Source organism: Pollachius pollachius (genome assembly GCF_949987615.1).
Source record: "Pollachius pollachius genome assembly, chromosome: 4".
In the NCBI taxonomy this organism is placed as follows: domain Eukaryota; kingdom Metazoa; phylum Chordata; class Actinopteri; order Gadiformes; family Gadidae; genus Pollachius; species Pollachius pollachius.
Window position 1 is genome coordinate 29,292,004 of NC_136937.1, and position 20,546 is coordinate 29,312,549.

At 46.7% G+C, this 20,546-nt stretch overlaps 1 protein-coding gene across 4 annotated transcripts in view; it reads right to left on the reverse strand.

The window, feature by feature from the left end:
- Positions 1-20,546, reverse strand: part of LOC307075023 (dystrophin-like) — an 81,430-nt gene that overhangs the window by 15,373 nt on the left and 45,511 nt on the right. For 2 of the 4 annotated variants that reach the window (XM_079735507.1, XM_079735508.1), the window contains exons 33-42: positions 20,208-20,261; positions 19,070-19,133; positions 18,226-18,286; positions 16,163-16,198; positions 7,898-7,959; positions 7,621-7,695; positions 6,123-6,324; positions 4,946-5,031; positions 3,331-3,488; positions 611-777 (exon numbers count right to left, since the gene is read on the reverse strand). In XM_079735507.1, the coding sequence (XP_079591633.1) occupies positions 611-777; positions 3,331-3,488; positions 4,946-5,031; positions 6,123-6,324; positions 7,621-7,695; positions 7,898-7,959; positions 16,163-16,198; positions 18,226-18,286; positions 19,070-19,133; positions 20,208-20,261 (965 nt within the window). Of the gene's footprint in view, positions 1-610; positions 778-3,330; positions 3,489-4,945; positions 5,032-6,122; positions 6,325-7,620; positions 7,696-7,897; positions 7,960-14,056; positions 14,229-16,162; positions 16,199-18,225; positions 18,287-19,069; positions 19,134-20,207; positions 20,262-20,546 lie in introns of those variants that run through there. The other 2 variants (XM_079735510.1, XM_079735509.1) reach the window with 1 other exon arrangement.

Genomic DNA, 20,546 nt, shown 5'->3' on the forward strand with positions numbered 1-20,546 from the left:
GTTTCCAAGCCAATAGTGTGTTGAAAGAAAGACAGACAGACAGAAACAAAGAGTGGGGGACAGCCCAGGGGGACAGGCAGTAAGAGAGGGGGCGAGAGAGAGTCAATCAAAGCAGTGAGCACCAGCGAGAGGGGGAGAGAGGGAGAGAGAAGAACCTAAGAGACGGAGTGGAAGGGGGAGAGTAGGAGAGGGGACAGGAAGCAGATTTACAACAACGTTTTTCCTCAAGGTCGAGGCTGTAAAAATTCCTGAACAGCAGGACTCGTTCCTGAGGACCCTGATTAAAACGTGTTCCACCACCACCCTTTTGAGATCACAACAAAAGATCAGTAACTTTGCCCCTTTACGATCACCACACCAAGCCCGTAGCACCGCCCCTTTAAGATCACCACAACGGTATATCTTTTTAAAATAAAATAAAAGCATCATCTTGTTTTCTACAAAGATGACATTTCAAGATAACCCACTGGAGGAATGCAACGTGGTCGGAGAAAAGTCGATTTTTCAAGTTTAAAGTTCACAAAGATGAGCGACCATGGCGATGAAAAGTGACCCTCCCTGAGAAGGCGTCCTATACGCCCCGGTGAGGCTCCAGTGTTCCCCGGCGTACCTGAAGCCGATGATGGGGCACTCCTTGCAGATGTTGCACTTGGCCTGGTGCTTGGCCGTCTCGGCGGCGGCCACACGGTGCAGCACCGGCAGCCACACCATGGACTGGGGCTCCAGGCGCATCCAGTCCAGGAACATGGCCGCCTCCAGCTCCGGCTTGTTGTTGGCCTGCACGGGGGGGGGGGGAGACGGGACAAAGACGAATCAAAGCCCAGTTGGAGGTTTTTGCTTGGATCGTTTTTTAAGAAAGGTTACCCATGTTATACCACCGGGTGTGAGTGTGATTAGCCGTTACAAGGCGTTTTGGAAAATTGGCCTCTTCTGACATCACAAGTGGGCGTCACGGCTAACCACAATCAAACTTGGTATAATATGGGACCTTTTATCGTTTAACAGGCGCTATGGTGTTTACTCCGCTCTTAGCCAAAGTGACCCAGGCTAGGGCGGTGTTCATTGGGGTTTGAACCCGGCTGACCTTTCGGCTGAGAGTCAAAAGTACTCAATAATACGCTGTCGTCTCACACACGCAAATACACACACCTCTCTTGCCCTACGACCATGGATTGACCAGTTGGGGATTGATCAGCGGTTAGGTCATGTGATGCACACCAGTACGTCGCCACTGATTGGTTTGCGCTGTAACCATATCAGTCACACCCTCCACTCTCACGGAAGCGAAACCAGAGATGAATCAAAACACACAATTGGACACGGTGTCGTGTTGGATACAGACTGTATCCACAGAAAACAGTGATTTTACATGTGGGTGGAGGGACGGAGGAACACAGTGGGGAAAATCACTTCTTGGCAAAGGAAAAAGCAACAAAAAAATGAAAAAAAATCGAAAAAGGGGGAGAATGTTGAGTGAGAGGCAAAACTGGCGGGTTATCCCATGGAGGATTATGGGTAATCCTGCAAGATTACAGGGGGATCTAGAGAGGAAGCAGGTTGGAGAGAAGGGTAGGCTGGGTGGTAATGTGGACCCGCGATGCAGCCTGGCTGGTCACGTGTATCCGTACGTCTGTCTCTAGTTCTTGAGCGGACGCCTTCTTCCACACAGTTGAAGCGTACAATCGATACCGGACGGACGCAATGACGGAAGTGTGAAGTGCTGCACAGACCTGAACGTAAACGTACTGCATTTATATAGCGCTTTTGTAGCCAGTGGCCATTCAAAGAGCTTTACCATACTGCCTAACATTCACCAATTCATGCACACATTCACACAACCGATGGCGGCGTCAACCACGTGAGGCGACAGCCAGCTCGTCGGGAGCAGTTAGGGTTAGGTGCTTTGCTCAGGGACACCTCGACGCTCAGCTAGGAGGAGCCGGGGATCGAACTAACAACCTTCTGGTCGCCAGCCAACCCGCTCTACCTCCTGAGCCACATGCCGCCCCTCGACACGTTCCTAAAAACACACACACCGGATGAAGTAGCTAAAGGAACCCGAAAGGGGTGAGTACGTCGCAGCAAGTAAGGTATGCATGACAACAGAGTGATACTGAAAACAGTCCCTCACTCTAATGTTGTTGATTATAGCTTTACAATGGAAGGAACTAAAGAGGGAGGGTTCTCTAGATGTTTGCTAAGGGAGTACATGAGGTTTGGGTGATTTAATGGGCCGTTCGTTCGCCAGTGGCTAGGCTAACCTTCCAGTCCAAATAGAGTATATTAATTCGCCTTTTGCTCGTTGTTAGCTAGCCCTCCGTCAAAGCAGAGCATTTTTACTTCTTATTTGGCCGTTATCGTACTTGAGTTATTTGGACGATTTGGGATTTAAGGGTTATATAAGCTCTCTCTATTTGCAAAAAAAGTTTTGGGTTCAAAACAATCTCCTACACATCCTTGAGCAAGACACCTTGAACCTGGGTCCAGACCTCTGTCCATTCCCTCCAATCAACCGAGTTCATGGCATGACACAGCGGCTTCGCAGGTGAAAAAGCAATTAACCAATGAGCACTGAGGGTGCCTAAAGATTATCCAATCAGCGGTTAACCAAGGAGGAGAAACAACAACAATGGCGACCACTATAAAGAAGATAGATTGAGCTATCGAGGCTGTTCTTAAATCGATCAACAGCATCTCTTCTCAATATCGCCCGACATCTGCTTCACTCTGCTCCACTCTTAACTCCCCGGATAATCCGGTTTGTTGGCACGGCATCGGCGTCGACTCAGATTACGTACGATTCAGGCCGACGTGTTGGTCTCCGGCTATTGGTCAGGTTTAAAATCGAATACCCCCCCTCCCCATTGAAATCAGTTGGAGTGGAGGGAATGCAAAAGATGAAGGATCCATTGACGGAAACGGATTGTAACCAGCGGACGATTTTGTGCGATATCAGACTAACCGCTAACCGCTAGGGTTACCCGCGGAAAATGTGCTAGTTAAGGTGGTGGGGATTGCCGTCAGACCTGGGGGGGGAGGTCTCTTACAGGTGGACCATTTATGCTTATTTTCACGGAGGCTGGCAGACTGTTGCCCTGCAGCCTGATCTATTCACAGAGAGGGAATGAAGTTTGGATTATTTGATACTTTGGTACGATATTAACATTTTTGTTTTTTGAGGCAGCAGGCGTGTGTTGCGTAGGCGGCCACCTAAGCTGTTAAGTGCTGTGTGAAACCCTGCATTAACTTCTCCCCTGCTACTTACTACTACTACTACTACTACTACTAGGAAAACAGTTCAAACCAGATGGGCGGGGGGGGGTTACGTACAAACTGGAAGCAGCTGCGGACGGAGGGCTCGATGTTGGAGCCCCCGAAGGACGCCACCTCCCCCAGCTGGCGGGGGATCTGGATGGAGTCGTGGAGCAGCAGGCCCAGGCGACGCTGGTCACAGAAACCCGTGGCGCTGGCCACCTGCCGGAACAGGACTGGAGGAGGAGGAGGAGAGAGGGGGGGGAGGAGGAGGAGAGAGAGGAGGAGAAACGGGGGGGGAGGAGGGGGAGAGGGGGGGGAGGAGGAGGAGAGAGAGGAGAAACAGGGGGGGAGGAGGGGGAGGAGGAGGGGGGAGGAGAGAGGGGGGGAGGAGGAGGAGAGAGGGGGGAGGAGGAGGAGGGGGGAGGGAGGAGGATGGGGAGGAGGAGGAGGAGAGGAGGAGGAAAGAAAGAAAGAAAGAAAGAAAGAAAGAAAGAGGTGGAGGAGGAGGGAGAGAGAGAGAAGAGGAAGAGAGCGAGAGGAGGAGGAGGAGTAGGAGGAGGAGAAGAGGGGAGGAAGGAGGAGGAGAAGAGAGAGAGGTGGAGAAGAGGAGAGGGAAGGGAGAGAGGCGGAGGGGATGGAGTAGAGAGGGGGAGGTGGAGGAGGAGGGAGAGAGAGGGTGGGGTGGAGAGAGGAGGAGGGATAGGGGAAGGTGATGGTGGACGAGGGGATGGAGAAGGAGGAAGAGGAAGAGAAGAGAGGGGAGGTGGAAGATGGAGGGGAGGGGGAGGAGGTGGAGTAGAGTGGGGAGGGGGAGGAGAGGATGGAGGAGAAGGATGGGTGGAGTGAGAGGACGGGAAAAGGGAGGAGGGTAGAAGGAAGGGAGCACAAAGGGGAGGAGGGAGGAAAGAGGGAAAGCGAGAACGAGAGAGCACGAGAGAGAGAGAGAGAAAACAAAATCAATAAAACAACTCACTAAATAAAGGTCCATGAGAACCAAGTGAAGCTGTGGAAAATGAGTGAATGCCGTGGAAACGCAGTGAGGCTGTGCAGCATAGTTAATAACACTGGCCCGCCAAAGGTCAGCACCGCCCAGGAAGAGTGGACTGCGCTCCGCAGTCCACAGAGTCGATTTAAATATACACTCTTTCTTCAGTTTCATTCAAATGACACAAACACTCCCTTCGACTTCTGGTGAATCACCGCATTCAACGCAGTGTGTTTTCGTATGGTTGTTTGTGTGCATAGTTGTAGGTGTGTGTGTGTCTGTGCTTGGTTGTAGGTGTGTTTGTATAGTTGTAGGTTTGTGGGTTTGTTTGTGTGTGTTTATAGTTGTAGGGGTGTACGTGTGTGTGGTTGTGTGTACGGTTGTAGGTGTGTGTTTGTGTGTGTGTGTTGTGAGAGAGAGAGCGAAGGGAGCATGCATGAAGAGTGCATTGTGTGTGTGTGTGTGTGTGTGTGTGTGTGTGTGTGTGTGTGTGTGCGTGCGTGTGTGAGAAAGAGAGAGAAGGGAGCATGTGTGAAGAGAGCATTCTGTGTAAGTATATATGTGCGTGTGCATATTACACAGCACTTTGCTAACCTGTGGTTACAATTAGTGACTCACATTCATCCACATAGGGTGGCATCAACAATGCAATGGAACAGCCTTTGTGTGTGTGTGTGTGTGTGTGTGTGTGTCCGTGTGACTCACATCTGTACTTGTCCTCGAGGTGGGCCTTGCAGAGGGAGATGATCCCCGTCTTGAACGACAGCGTCCTGATCTTCCCTGTGCGGCCCCTAGCAACAGCATAGCAACCACACCCCATGGATTCCTGTTATTCTGCCATTTGTAGCCAAAAAACACCCCCCTTGTGTGTGTGTGTGTATGTGTGTGTGTGTGTGTGTGTTTCCAAGAAATGTATTGTGTATTAGAATGATAAAAATGTAAGACACTTGGTTGTAACTTCTTAATGCGTCATCGTCAAGTTTGGGTCAGAGGAGGATAAGGCTGATACTTAGGATCTGTTGAGTCTCAGCTTTCATACGAAATAACATTTGTGTAGATATCAACAAATACGTTCTTTGAGTAGCATTAGCATTTGGGAACAAAGCCAACCTCATTGTGTGGTTCTATCGGAGGCTACAGCCAGCCATGAAGGAAGCACCTAGACTCAAAACTTCTTAAGACTATAACTCGGACTACGATAAATTGGACACGCTCGTTAGAAGCAGGCAATCACGTGGGTGTCAAACATGGGTCCGTCCCTTCGAGTCCCCTTTATCGAGACTATTCGTCATTTTAAAAATAGCGTGTCATGAAAAGGTAGAGTGTTGTAAAAAAAACGATGCTAAAAAGGGTATAATTCCATTCACTGAATTATTTGAAGACTGATGAAAGAAGACAGAAAAGACAGCTAGTTTAAGCTTTACAGAGTTTCTAGAGATATCGATGTTCTTAGGCTCTGCGATGTCCAAATGTTCAGCGTTTGTAGATTGTTGTAAATTCCTCCCCACAATTGGTTGACTGATGTCCCCGTCTCCATGGAGACCCCCCCCCGGTCTTCAGTAACGGAACGTTCAACGGGACAAAATGGAAGCGACATAGATCGTAAAACAAGTCATTTGAAAAGTCTTGTGAAAAAAAATATTAATATGCATTTACCGTATTTAGCAGACAGATTTTATCCAAAAGCCACTCACGATAAAGCAAATTAGTCCGAAGAAAAAAAATCCCGCCGATAAAATCCCAAGTATTCCCGCCGATAAAATCCCAATTGCGCTAGCCGCCTCGCCCTAGCATACATAGCGCACGTGTACATAGGAATGGTTTGAAGACTTGTATATATACATCCAGGTGTGTATGCGGGTGCACTGCACGCAGGGCTCACGTGTCGTAGACGTTGAGCAGCCAGTTGAGGCACATGTCCACGCAGAGCGGCACGCTGACCAGGTGGGCGTGCGTGGCCTCCAGCTGCTGGTAGAGGCTGGTCAGGCAGGACACCAGCGTGGGCGTGTCCAGCAGCTGCTCGTTCTGCTTCAGGCCGTGCTGCTCAATCACCTCACACGCCGCCGGCATCCCCAGCAGGTCCACTAGGGGGCGAGAGAGAGACGTGGGGTTAGAGACAGGGAGAGAGAGACGTGGGGTTAGAGGCAGAGACCCAGAGGGAGAGAGGGAGAGAGGGAGAGAAAGACATGGGGTTAGAGACAGAGAGAGAGACGTGGGGTTAGAGGCAGAGACACAGAGGGAGAGAGGGAGAAAGGGAGAGAGAGAGACATGAGGTTAGAGACAGAGAGAGAGACGTGGGGTTAGAGGCAGAGACTCAGAGGGAGAATGGGAGAGAGGGAGAAAGGGAGAGAGGGAGAGAGAGAGAGAGAGAGAGAGAGAGAGACATGAGGTTAGAGACAGAGAGAAAGACGTGGGGTTAGAGACAGACACAGAGGGAGAGAGGTAGAGAGAGAGAGAGAGAGACAGGGGTTAGAGAGAGAGAGAGATAGAGAGAGAGAGAGAGAGAGAGATAGACAGGGGGTTAGAGAGACAGACAGACAGACAGACAGAGAGAGAGAGACATGGGTTAGAGAGATGAGGGGGAGAAATGGAGATATATGAGGGAGAGAGGAAGACATTGGGTTAAAGAGAAGAGGAAGAGAGAGAGATAGGGAGACATTGGGTTAGAGAGATGAGGGAGAGAGAGACAGGGAGGGATGGGGGTTAGAGAGATTAGGGGGAGAGGGAGGGAGAGTTGAGGGAGAGAGAGTTGAGGGAGAGAGAGATGAGGGAGAGTTGAGGGAGAGAGAGTTGAGGGAGAGAGATGAGAGAGAGGTGAGACAGAGAAAGAGAGATAAAGAGGCGGAGAGGAATAGGAAATATTATCTTGTACTTTTTAAACATTTGTGAGAGAAGGAGAGAGATGGAGATCGTGACACACAGACACAGACAGCCAGAGACAGAGAGAGAGGAAAGCTGTGATAATTAGAGAGAGGCACTGTGCATCTGTGCTTCACGCCTGCTGCCAGCTAAATGGCAGCTACATGCACAGTCACACACATATAGCTGACACAGTCACACACACATACAGCTGACAGTCACACACACACACACACACACAGAAAATCAAGCTGCCACGCTCAGTGACAGAAAATCACTGGCAAGAAATAGGATGAGTAAAACACACACACACACACACACACACCAAAAGAGGTGGAGGGAGAGGGAAGGTGGTGATGGCATAAGATGAGAGAAAACAATGAGCGAGAGAGAGAGATAGAGAGAGAGCGAGAGACAGTGAGACGAAGAGGAAAATTTAAGTGTGGTAAGAGAGAGAGAGGACAGAGAGTAGGGAGACAGACTCACAGGTTGACAGACAGACAGAGTGACAGGCTACTCACAGCACAAAGCCTTCTGCAGGCGGCGGAGTTTCATGGCCGTTCGGTAGGCTGAGAAACGCACGTTGTTCAGGTCGGCTGGAAAACAAAACCACAGAAGAAGTGAAACCACTGAAATAAACCACATAAAAAACAGACGGCAAGAGACTCAAACAAGCCGCTTTGAATTGAGGGGAATGGATTTGAATGAGCCACTTAAGCGAAGAGTGGCCGTAGTTGCAACTCGACACGTGAAAAACAAAGCCAAAAAAAAACATGTTTTATTTTAAACAGATCTCACCCAGGGACTGGTACAGCTCGGCCATCTTGGGATGGTCCCAGCATGTTGTCTGGGTCTGGTGGCTGCGAGAGAGAGAGAGAGAGAGTGAGGAAAAAAAACGAGATCAATCACAATTGGCCACCATCACCCAAACAGCAGTTTGCGTTGCCAGTACGCAGACATGGGATTCCTGGGGGTGAAGTCCTGCGACGGAGGGAAGTTTAGGTTTTAATTGGCAACCTGTTGCGGATAAACGTCGGAATAAACACTTCAAAAAATGTGCAATCATTCAGTGTGGAACACACTGATTGGATGCGTGCTGTCCAATCAGAGGACAAATAGGAATCGTGCTGAAGAAATGTAGGTGGATCCTTTTTTTTTCTTTATGGCAGTATTTTATAATGATGGGTGAGAATTGCATTTGCACTTTCCCCACAGGCCAGACACAAGCCGACCACACTGCGCCAGTCTGAGATACCAGTGTGAGGAAAAGGGGGAGAGCAGAGAAGAGTCGTGAAGAGGAGAGGCGGAGATGGGTGTTTGTGTGTGGGAGCCACACTATATACATAGGGGCCACATACTGAAATATTACTCGTTATAGCAATCAATAATGACACTGAAATACCTATTTTATGTTATATATATATACACACTATTTTTTTTATAAATGCAGAACTCCAGAGGTTCTGTGTCTCACACAAACAAATATGAGTGTGGCTATGTTTGGCTGGAAACTGAATGTTCGGCTGATACAAAAAGAAGAGATTAGATTTGACGAATAGTTGGTACTACTTAGTATGGGGGGAGTAAGGCTATAGATTCACTTTTGGAAGAAACTCCAACAGGAACCACATTTACTACATTGACACCATGTTTTATTTATAGTGATGGGGTATGAAACAAACACCGAACAGAGCAGTCCACTTATCTAGAAATCGCCTCTACGAAGTAGTGAAGCGGTACTGCACGTTATGTTAAATCCCATTATTATACGGCTTTGTTGAATACTCGATTTTGATTGGTCCATCACAGCATTCTACGGTCTTTTATGTTGGAATAGCAGACCACTGCTTTGACAACAGACCGTTGCTATGGACGCAGTTCTATAGTCTATAGTTCTATAGTCTCTATAGTATTCATTTTTAAAAGCAATGCAATCATTTTTGTTATATTTTGTGTTGAATAATCTATTTTCCCAAGTAGCCGTGTAATTAGCGGGAGAAGTTCAGCGAAAGTCATTATCACAAATTGAACCCCCCCCCCCCCATTGTGGGGGGGTTCACTCTACCACAAGTAGGGGTCCTACATCCCCCTGCCTGGGTTTATTTTGCAGTAATATGTGTGTGTGTGTGTGTGTGTGTGTGTGTGTGCGCAACAAACAACAGCTTCTTGAGCACCCTTGTGTGTTTTCATTGTTGTATTTTTACGAGCGGCCTACACATGTGTAATTGGACATCCCTAGAAGCAAAACACACCCCTATTTTCCCCTGACTTGCATTGTCGTGCTGTTGTGAAATGACACACACACACACACACACACACACACACACACTCTCTTGAGATAATGACGAGTGCCAGCCAGCAGTGAAGTAGTCCTTGAAAGCCATCCCGGGCTCCAGCTGTAGAAGACCCTCACACTTCAGAGATAATGAGTAACGAATGGCGACTGCAATATCCCGTGGCAATATCAACAATTATTAGAATAATTGAGCCGCTTAGCGGTGGCTTCCATCCAGAGCGAAACGAAGCACGGTTCGCCGATACGTGCGATTGAGGAGCAGGTAGGGGAATGAGGCATCTGGCACTAGGAGTTTTAGACTGTGGTGCTTCAATCCAAGCCCAAGGGTTCCGGGCTCGAACCCAATGTCTAGTCTACCTGCAAGTATCGCTGGGAAAAATGCTTTAACCCTTCCTGCTCCTTAATGACATGTTTCTTAAAGAAACACTCAGTTATAATATTGGAGTACGTATTTTTTTAGCCATTACTCAAGTTCAAATACAGTTCTACTGACGTAACCTAGCATGGTATTTATTGAAATAACAAGCTTTTGCACGAAGGCTAAACCCATATTTTTATTTTTTTCATTGAAACCCTGTTTCTCCCTGGGTTTGAGTGGTTCACCTTCTGGATGCCGTTAAGGTCACTCCACTAAGCGACCAGCCTCCGCTGACGGTGTTTATCCTAGCACTTAGTTTGGATCGCTCTTGGAGGAAACGGTTTTCCCATGCGCCGTGGAAAAAGACCAGATGTTTGGGTTGGAAAATCCCAAAACGAAATTGGTTCCTGCAAAGTTTAGGATCAATTATTAAACGAGTTGAAGACTTTGTGAAGATACTGGAAATGTTAATGTCAAGGAAAATCCCGCCCATAGTGGCTGTTGCTTCATGGTAAAAAAAGATGATAAAAGAAAGATATATATATATATATATACATAAAGGTATAAAGGTTAATGCCGTTGAGATCGTTTTCTCGACGATGGTAGCCGAAGGACACAGAGTAATTCGACTAGAACTGTTTTGCGTGGTTAAATCTAATCTCGCCGAGTTAAGCAAATACTTTTGTATTGTATGCCTTTTGCTCCTCTTTGTTACTGTCAAAGTAAAGCGGAAGATCAAATACACCATGCTGCTTGTGTGTGTTCAGCTGTTACAATGTTTTTTGTTGGTTGTTTTTTTTTGCGTGTTTAGAGAATGTGTTTTTATCGTAAGACAGCCGGTAAAAAACTAAAAGGAGTTTCAATCATGTCATCACAACAACGTTGGACCCCACCTATGCTAACTAAGGCGGCGTTTTGTTTGCTAGGCTGCAAAAAACAGCTAGACCCTAATCTAAGGTGATCTAAATCACAAATGAAAAACGGGGACGTTTGTGGTTTAGCAAAGCAAAACCTTTCTAAAAATGTATTCATATATTTTTTATAGAAATACATACATTGAGCCTTAATCCCTACCTGCTTCTCAATGGCCTTTATCTGAGCTCACCTGAATTCAAGTCCCTTTAGCCTGATAAATGACTAGATCACAAATAGCACCGCAATCAGTAGTTGGTCTGTGGTAAAATATGACTTTTGGCCACTTATGTAGCTTCAGCATTCGTCTGAGAGACTTAACTACAGTTGGTCTCCAACAAATTGCTCACAAGAAGACACACACACACACACACACACACACACACACACACACTTTTTCTTGATGGATGAGTGATATGCCTTTTCAACAACACATCCCCATTTTAAAAACACCTGTGTCACCTCATCTTACTGCAGTTCACTATGGCTCCAGGATGATTGACTGGAAGGACATTCACAGGCCACCGAATTTCAGTCAATCCGCCGTTTGTGAATGGACCACATCATGAGCGGTGGGCAGGACATCGAGACACTGGCCAATGGGATGGTATGGGATGCGATTGTGTTATGTGGACTTCCTGAGCGTCCACTTAGTAGTAGAACCATAGAACCATGAAGTCAGTGAGTGCCTTTATTTTGGGATCCAATGTTGCCTATATCCAATGCTGGGGGAGCATAGTGTCTGATCAAGACAGATTCCTGACAATTGCCACCCTACAATCATAGGTCTGTAGAATCGCTACCTCTCACCCATAGATCATGGTTGGTTCCCTTGCCACCTTGCGAAGAAGAACATCACTTCCTTGAAACCCTGAACATGCTAGTCCAGAAATAAATGGGGATTGGACATTGACCAGGGACAGCCCATAGGCCCGAACAATCCCGGGGAGCCGTGCACCCCCGTCCAGGTTTTTGGTATGTGCAGGCCGACCGACCTTTGTGGAACAATCCTAGCGAATGAGAATCACGGCAAAAAAAAACAACCAGCTTGTGGGGTCTCATTAAAAACGGAGCAGCTGTTGGTTTCGATAATCACCTAATGTTCTGTCGGAGCAAACGCCATAGGTAGGCTAAGCTAACCAAGATTAGCACACCTTCAGTCTAAAGAGCTCCTAACCCGGTTTAATAAACCGGTTTTAAACCGTATTAGCAGAAATGTATTCTGGTGGATAAAGAGCTCAGGGATTAATCTGTATATTGCAGCTGTGTGTTTGTATATTGTGCTGTGTCCTTTGAGTTTTTTCTATTGAAATTGTTCTTACGCTTCTTTGAATGACATTTATGTTATCAAATGACGAAACAGGGAAAAAAAACCCTTCATCAAATGCTTGTGCAGTTTGCTATTAGTTTATACCAACTATGATTACTTGAAGAGCTTATAAATCGAAAAATATGATTATCTTGATCGCTGGGAGGAAGTCGAGGGTGGTTTTATTTGCACTTTACTTGGATAATGGTTTTGGGGGGCGTGAGGCCTATTAACAGATTACAAAGTACAAAAATAAGCACATTAGCAGAAGAAATATGGAACCAGAGATTTGTGTTATCTTTCGGGATGGAGGTAGCAGTTATGTTGGGGGAGTGATGAGTACCAAATGAGTATCGATAGAATCGTCCTCGGATTATCAGGGTGTGTGTGTGTATATATATGTGTGTGTGTGTGTGTGTGTGTGTGTGTGTGTGTGTGTGTGTGTGTGTGTGTGTGTGTGTGTGTGTGTGAAGAAGGAATCTGATCACTGTCATTATCGTTTTTAAAGATCTAATTATTGGAGATTTATTGCTACGGGGCTTTAGCCCATTCATGTGCAGTAGAAAAAATAAAACGCGAGGCTCTGGCGTTGTGTTCTAATCACATCTTACACCGCACTGTAATCCCCTGTCAAATCGCTCCTTCCACGTTGGATGCCAGCCTGCATGTCAACAGAATCCCTTCCTGTGAAACGCAGTGTTTGTAACAGCCGGGAATGGGCCTCGTCATGCCAAAACATTGCTATGCAGAACTCCAGATATACCAGAGAGCCTCGTGAGTTGAGAAGCCTCTTGGTCGACCGTGACTCACACACGGGTAGGCTGAAATGACCTCCCTCATGCAGAACACCATAGAGGCCCGTTAATAGAAAACGATCGCTGTTTTGGCTTTGCTTAACGCGTAATGTGTGACTTGCGGGAACACAGAACAGGCAGTCAAACGTGCCCTGACACATCTGCGCCGTTATAAAGGGGCTGGAGGAGAATATGGGCATTTGTCTATGGGCTGTGTCCAATCGGGGGCCGCGTACACACACACCAAATCTGCAGTCACATGTGTGCCAGAAAAACCTGCACAAAAGCCAGCCTGCATCAAACCAAGGAGAACGCAGGCGGGCGCACGCACACACTCACACACACACCAACTCAAAGGGAAAAATAAATAAAAAATATGTGTACGTGCACTTTCCCTGCACAGTACACAACGATAACACGCCGTCCCGCACCCGTGATTCTACAAAAAAAAAAGGATCGACGTCGGAGGTTTCAGAAACGGCTTAGCGACACCTTCTATTACGCATATATCAACGTTGCACGAGAGACGGGGGGGGGCTGACGTTATATCATAGCGATGCTGCTCATCCGAATCACACAGCCGTCAAGACTGAACCCCACAACGCCCGTGCACCGCGCGCACACACCTCTGCGCAGCGGGGGTCGCGGATGGTTTGTAACAGGCTTGTTGGCGGGGGGGGGGGGGAGATGGGTCGCTCCCAGTCCCTCCCCCGTGGCTTGGTTAGCGCGGAGGTGGCCGTGTTTGCATTGCTCTGGTGTGGAGGAATGCAACCACAGCCCCACCGGGTGACAACATGGGGGCTTCATTGTGACAAGCCTCCCGTTTCTGGAGGCTTGTCGTGTAAAGCGAAGAAGCCGAAGAACGAGGCTGATCGCCCCCCACACACACAATCGCACGCACACACATACACGTACACACACACCTGCCAGGTCGGCCAAAACAACGCGATATAAAAGGGGGTGGCTAGCGGGGATTCAAGGCTAAGATCGGCGGCTAACCAGCATATAAAGCTAGTCTCTTCTCCAGGCTTCCCGATGCCTTCCTCTCTCTCTGTATCCCCCTCTGTCCGTTGCTACAGCCCCCCACCACCCACCCTCTGACTGTGCAGTCCCCGCATTCTCCCCTCTGCTTGCTAAGCACGCCGACACATTTCTGCCTGTGCAAATAGCACGGTGGGGCCACCGCCGAGCTGCACTGCATCATGACCGAGACCATTGCTGTGCCCGCCGGCCGAAACACAACCACAACACCCCCCCCCCCGCCCCCGGCCGGTATCAAAACACTCACTTCCGAAGCTGCTCCCTCATGTCGCGATCCCGGTAGAGTCTCCCAGCCGGGCGGCGGTGAACGGATCCCCGGATCGAACCGAGGCAAACACCCGCCGACGAGGCGTTTTCAAGGAGTCCGGTTTGCCAGTGTTCCTTCTGTGTGTGTGAGTGTTTGTGTTTATGTGTGTGTCGATGGATGTGTATGTGTGTGTATGTGTGTGTGTGCCGACGAGCGCGAGCAGCGGTAGTTTGCAGGGGCTGGCGTTCCAGCGAGACGAGGCGGAGCTATGCCCGTCCCTTCCCCCCACGCGCAGTGTTCCTGAAGCAGCTAAAGAAGCCCTGACACCATCCGCACGAGCTTTTTCACCTCCGATGAGGAGGAGGGAGGAAGGAGGAGGAAGAGGAGGAGGAGGGAGGAGGAAGGAGTAGGAGGAGGAGCGCGGGAGGAAGAGGGAGGAGGAGGAGCGTGGGAGGAGGAGGAGGAGGTATTAAGGGTGTCTGTGACTTTGGCTGCGATAAGTGCACCTCCAGTATTGCAAAATTGGGATGTTTCGGTACACCCTATTTCTACCCGTTATTATTATGTTATTAATGAGTTTGATGTCGAACACAAATAGGCCTTACCATTTTATAAGACTACTATTGTAATCTCATTTAGGCCGGCTAATCCTATTGAACTTTTTTTGTGCTTTGACAGTGTCGGCCTCAATGTTCATTTCCCATGCCAATAAAGTCATTTTATTTGGGAGTTGAAGTGAGATTGAGATAAAAAGAAAGGGGGGAGAAGAGGGAAGAAGAGAGCCGCCTGTCATTTCTATCTAGCTGGGTCTGAACTGGGATGTTACCCTTCGATAGCTTGCCATTAACCTGTGAAAGGAGGGAACGTGTCTGTGCGCGTATGTGAGCGTGTGCGTGTGTGTGGGCGTGTATATGTTTTTATTTTATGTTTCTGGATTAAAGAAGTGTTAAATTATCACTTTTCGACTGCCTATCCGACACTACCGTATAATAGAAGGACCACTTATCACTGTTTGTGATCTTGACCACAAAATGAATAATAATACAATACAAATATATACAATACAAAATATATAAAATTACATAATATAGGAAAATACAGTCTTGGACATATTGAATAAGGGACTATTTTTCGCCAAATATAAACACAGGAAATGATGTTTGCAAGGCCATAGGAACCGGAGGGGACGGAGGGGATGTGTCCCCTCCAATATCGGAGACAGGCGCATTTGTCCCACCTAAAAATTATACCGGATCTGTCAGGTTTCCGATATGTGTCCCCGCCAATGTTAAACTCATTCCTACGCCCCTGGATGTTTGGTTGTTTTGACCTCGGCTCACCAGAACCGAAACATGGACGTTCTTCCAACATCCCAACAACCTTTCCTAAACAACACAGATGGGTGGAGCAAAGAGCGACTGTGTGGTGGCTGTGAACGAAGAACAGTTAAATGGAGCAGTTCCCACAGGAGGTGCTCGCTGCCACCGCTCCACTCTCTGCCCCGTCTTCAGATTACTACTACCGCGAGGAGGGGGGGGGGGGGGGAATGCAGTAATCAGTGATTTGTGCTCCGGTATAGTGGACACACACGTTAGGGTGCACGGTACTGTGAGTACACGCGCACATTCACTCTGCTGATGTAGAAGTTAATATCAGGTACCACAAACAACCCCCCCCTCAAGAGAACATGTATGTGTGTGTGTGGGGGGTGTGTGTGTGTGTGTGTGTGTGTGTGTGTGTGTGTGGGGGGGGGGGGGGGGGGTGCATGCGATTGTGCGCGTGTGTGTCTTGTGTGGGTGTGTCTGTATGTGTGTCTGGTAATGCGAGTGTGGCTGTCCATGTGTGTGTATGTGTGCGCGATTGCATGTTTGTGTGTCTGTATGTGTGTATCTGGTAATGAAATTGTGGGTATCCAAACGTGTGCGTGCGATTGTGTGAGTGTGTGTCTTTGTGTGGGTGTGTCTGTATTTGTGTTTCTAGTCATGCAATTGTGGGTGTCCATACGTGTGAGTGTGTGTGTGTGTGTGTGTGTGTGTGTGTGTGTGTGTGTGTGTGTGTGTGTGTGTGTGTGTGTGTGTGTGTGCGTGCGTGTGTACTGTCACTCACGGGGCCTGGGTCATCGCAAAAGGTTCAGCTTTCTCACTGCATATAGAGAGGAAAATCGGTCACTTCCGCTCACTCTCTCTCTCTCTCTCTATCTGTCATTCACCCAATTTCTTTCAGAGAAAGAGATCCACTTGCTCGCCCTATTCTCTCTCTCTCTCTCTCTCTCTCTCTCTCTCTCTCATCATGTTAACAAAATATAGAGCTGGAAGGTCATGTGGTCTTACAGATACAGGAAGTCAAAATAGTCCACCCTTTCACTATCTGAAAGAATTAAAACCTACATTTCCTGGAACCAAATTGCTACATTTCCCACAATGGAATGCAAGGGAATGTTCTGTTTGTTGGTGTCTACTAAATAATAAATATTATAAATATATATAATTTATATAAATATTGCCATACCACATAAGCGAAGCCTGATCGTCACTGTAGTGGAGTATAGTTTACTAGCTCCAATTTGAAAGTAAACTAGGCAGAATTCAGCCTGTTAAATTAATTTTTTACTTTTTAGTACTTTCTGTTCCCTCTTTCTGTCCTGGCCTGTGGCACTTTTAGTACTTTATATTCTGACGAAGGTCAAGGTTACTTTGAACGGATACTTTTTCTGGCTAACCTCACAGCCCCCCTGATACAGGTCAACTTTAGGACTGCTTTTTGAGATGTGTGTGGATCAATGATCGTCCAGACTCCTTCCGAGGAGCCGATAATAGGAAGCTCTTATCCCGGCATGACATTCCAGCTCTATGGTGTGTCTTCAATTCTGGCCACTGACACACAATCAGCCTATCGAGTCAGCCGACCAATAACACACTAGAATCAGCCTGGTCAGTGAGATAGCGCTGTGAGCCACTGGGCTAGCCTGTTAGCGAGTTACTGCGTAAACACATTTGCCATGCTAGCACACAAACCAATTAAAAAAGAGCTGAAGCAAGATTCTGCATTAGATAACAATATAGTCGTTATCATTGTTTACTTCAAGGGTTAATCATTATAAAACACTCCGCCTGTTGTAGTTTCATGTTGAACAATTGTCATCAAACATCCAATTGGGAGTGTTCAAAATGTACATAGGGTGGAGTAATTAGCTATTATGTTGTTGTTTTTTGGTTTTCGGTCTGCCTTCATCCCATGATGCTATCCAAAGTCAATCATCTGTATTCTTTAAGTGGGAAATATGAAATTCATCTCAGCCATGGTCATATTAATGTTGAACTTCTGGAATGCATTGATTGCAGATGAATGAATGGACGAATGGAACATAACAAACAAAAGTGATGGTTGAAGTAGATGGATGAATAGTTGGATGAAAGGACAGATGGATGATTGAATGAATGGATCGATTGATGAATGAGTACATTAGAAAAGCCACACCAAGCACCTCAGTCAACCGCCCTCTACCAAATTATTTTACTTTTCCTTTTTTCGGACGTCACTATGGTGAAGTAGGGTCGGCTTTTAAAGTATTTCAAACTGGTAGCCAGCCGCCAATATTTTCTGTATATTGAACATATGGTTGTATATGGTATATGGTTGAACATACGTTGTTTGTTTTATGATACATTACAATAGAAACAACTACACATTTCTAGGAATATGTTTAATTTTGTGTCAAAGGTTATGTTTACATTTTTTTACTTTTGCTTTGTTGTAGTTACTGGTACTTTATAGTAAAAAGAAAAGGAAGCAAAAACAACAAAACAAAAGGAAAATAAATCTTTTTATTTCCCAGATTTCGACTAGAGTATTTGGATTGTCGTAAATATGTTGAGTATAGTTTAGGCCCAGGTTGCGATGGCCTTTGGGAAGAATTTATTATTATGTCCCACATTAATATTATTTCATAGCGGCAGCATAAAAAACAGCCATGGCATTTTTTTTTATTAGAAAGTGGTCACACGTTAGAGGAAGTTGTTACTACCCAGCTGGGAATTCTATGAAAAGCCACTTCCACAAGCCGAGATATGCTTGGTTGTCAATGTTAACGGTATTAAAACAAAAAAGCCCAAAAGCACAAAACATGTGAACCAGCGCTAAGCTTCTCTGTGCTACTCATCCGTACTTACTTGATGTAGTAAGGCACATTGTTGGGGGAAGTGCCTTGCTCAAAGGGGCTGTCAACCGACCCTGTGGAAGCAGACCAACAAACGTCAGCAAGGATTTACGTTTTAATTAGTTCTTGTTCAGAGGATTTCAGGCTGTGACTACATGCTCTAAAATTCCCGGAACATTCTAAAGAACATCGCAGAGTTCCAAATCCGAAAACAAAGTAAGCCAGATAAATCTTGGGATTCCAGATCATGAAAGAATCATTTTTGATAGAATGATGAAACACATTTTGCCATGCATTTCACGCCAATATTTTCAGACAGACATATTTGTCCCCTTAGGGAAAGGAAGTGCAGGGAATCATTTGCTTGTTGAACAGGAAAACAATACGATTCTAATTAAATAGTCTTGGCAGAATCAATTGACGAAAAAAGTGTGTGAATTTGCTAGAGCACTCTGCTTTTCAACTGTCTACCGGAATTTGCATTCAACTGAAGTTTCATACAGAAACTGGCTGGCTCATGGAGGCCATTTTGGGTCAGTGGTAAAGGTCAAGGTTCATATTGGCTTCCAGTGATAAAAAGTAAGATGGGGAAACAAGTTGTTAGGAAAGCAGGGGTTCATTGAACAGACTAATGAGTCATTGTGCTTACACCCACACACACACACACACAGGAAACACACAGACACACACACAAACACACACACACGCACACACACACCTTGATAAACCTAGGAACTGTTGACAACCTTGGTGTCTGTGAATGTGTATATCTGTATTCTAAACACGTGTTACTGTGTGTGTGTGTGTGTGTGTGTGTGTGTGTGTGTGTGTGTGTGTGTGTGTGTGTGTATACTGACCATGAAGCAGCATGTAGTCTCTGTGAGTATCCGTCAGCTGCTTGAGGTGATCTTTAATGGAGAGCTGAGACAGAAAGAGACAGGGAGACACAATTTGAGTTACTAGTTACATCAGGAAAGAGAGAGAGAGAGAGAGAGAGAGAGAGAGAGAGAGAGAGAGAGAGAGAGAGAATGACTATATATCAGTAGATGGAGAGAGAGATAAGGCGGAAGGAGGAATAAAGATAGACAGATCGATTGGGGGGAGAGGGAGGAAAAAGAGAGACAGAGGAGGAAGAGAGAGATAGAGGAAGAGAGATAGAGACAGAGAAACAGACGGACAGAGACACAGACAGACAGACAGACAGACAGACAGACAGAGAGAGAGAGAGAGACAGAGAGAGAGAGAGAGAGAGAGAGAGAGAGAGAGAGAGAGAGAAGTTTATGTACTTCCTTCATGGGAGAGTAAACACAATATGGTCACAAAGGGACAAAGTGATGACCAAACAGACAGAATATGTAACTAATCGATCGGCTGAGGTGTTGGACAGTGGAGGGACAGGTATAGAGAGATGGATTGAAGCAAAATGTTTGCGGTTGTGGAAGCCACGAATCTGGAGAGGTTTGTTGAGACGGAAAGGGGAATCCATTATGTCACTCTCAAAATGGATTCTGTTGAATTGCCAAAACAAAAGGCAAAGGTTAACTGCAAAGTTGGGTCGATATTTTGAAATAACTCACAACCGCTAAACCTTGTTAGACTTAAAAGGTGACTAAAAGAAGGCGATTCAGGCATTTAACTGGCAAGAACATCTTGCTCTGTGTCCTGTCTTACCTAAATATCTAACCAGCTAGCAAAATATTATCGTATGGTTAGGTATCCCCCCCCCCCCCCTTCAAAGTCTGCGTGCTCTGCCAATGATGTGATGGGACACTCAAGCAAAATAGATGGGTGGATCAATGAAAAACGGATTTATACTATAGAAAGTAAAAAAAAAGGGGCAGAACGAAGAAAGAAATTGACAAATGCGCGTGAACTCAGAGGGGACAATGCAGCACATATGACGAGCCACGCGTGAGATGGGGGGGAGCGAGCCCGGACTCTGATGAGAGAGAGAGAGAGAGAGAGAGCCGGGCTGGGGGGAGAGACACCGGGTACCTTTGAATGCACCTCGCCCTCCCCTGTCCTCCGATCTCCGGTGCCCATGGTGACCTAACGAGCGCCGTGGGAAACGAGAGGAGCAAGGTTTGGTTGTTGTTTTTTTGCGGTCGAGTGCGGTTGGGCAAGTGACCGTTTGTACTGGCCAATAAGAACAGACCTTTGTTGGCACAGGAGGAACTACACAGCGCGCCCTGTATAGTAACATAGGAGTTAAAGTGGCTGCACACTCGACACCCTTGCACTAAATAGTAGGACGTGCGATTGGGTCAATTTGTTTTTAATATTTCATAACTTTTGATGTTGATGGGCACCAACACAAATTGAAAAGTCCCATTG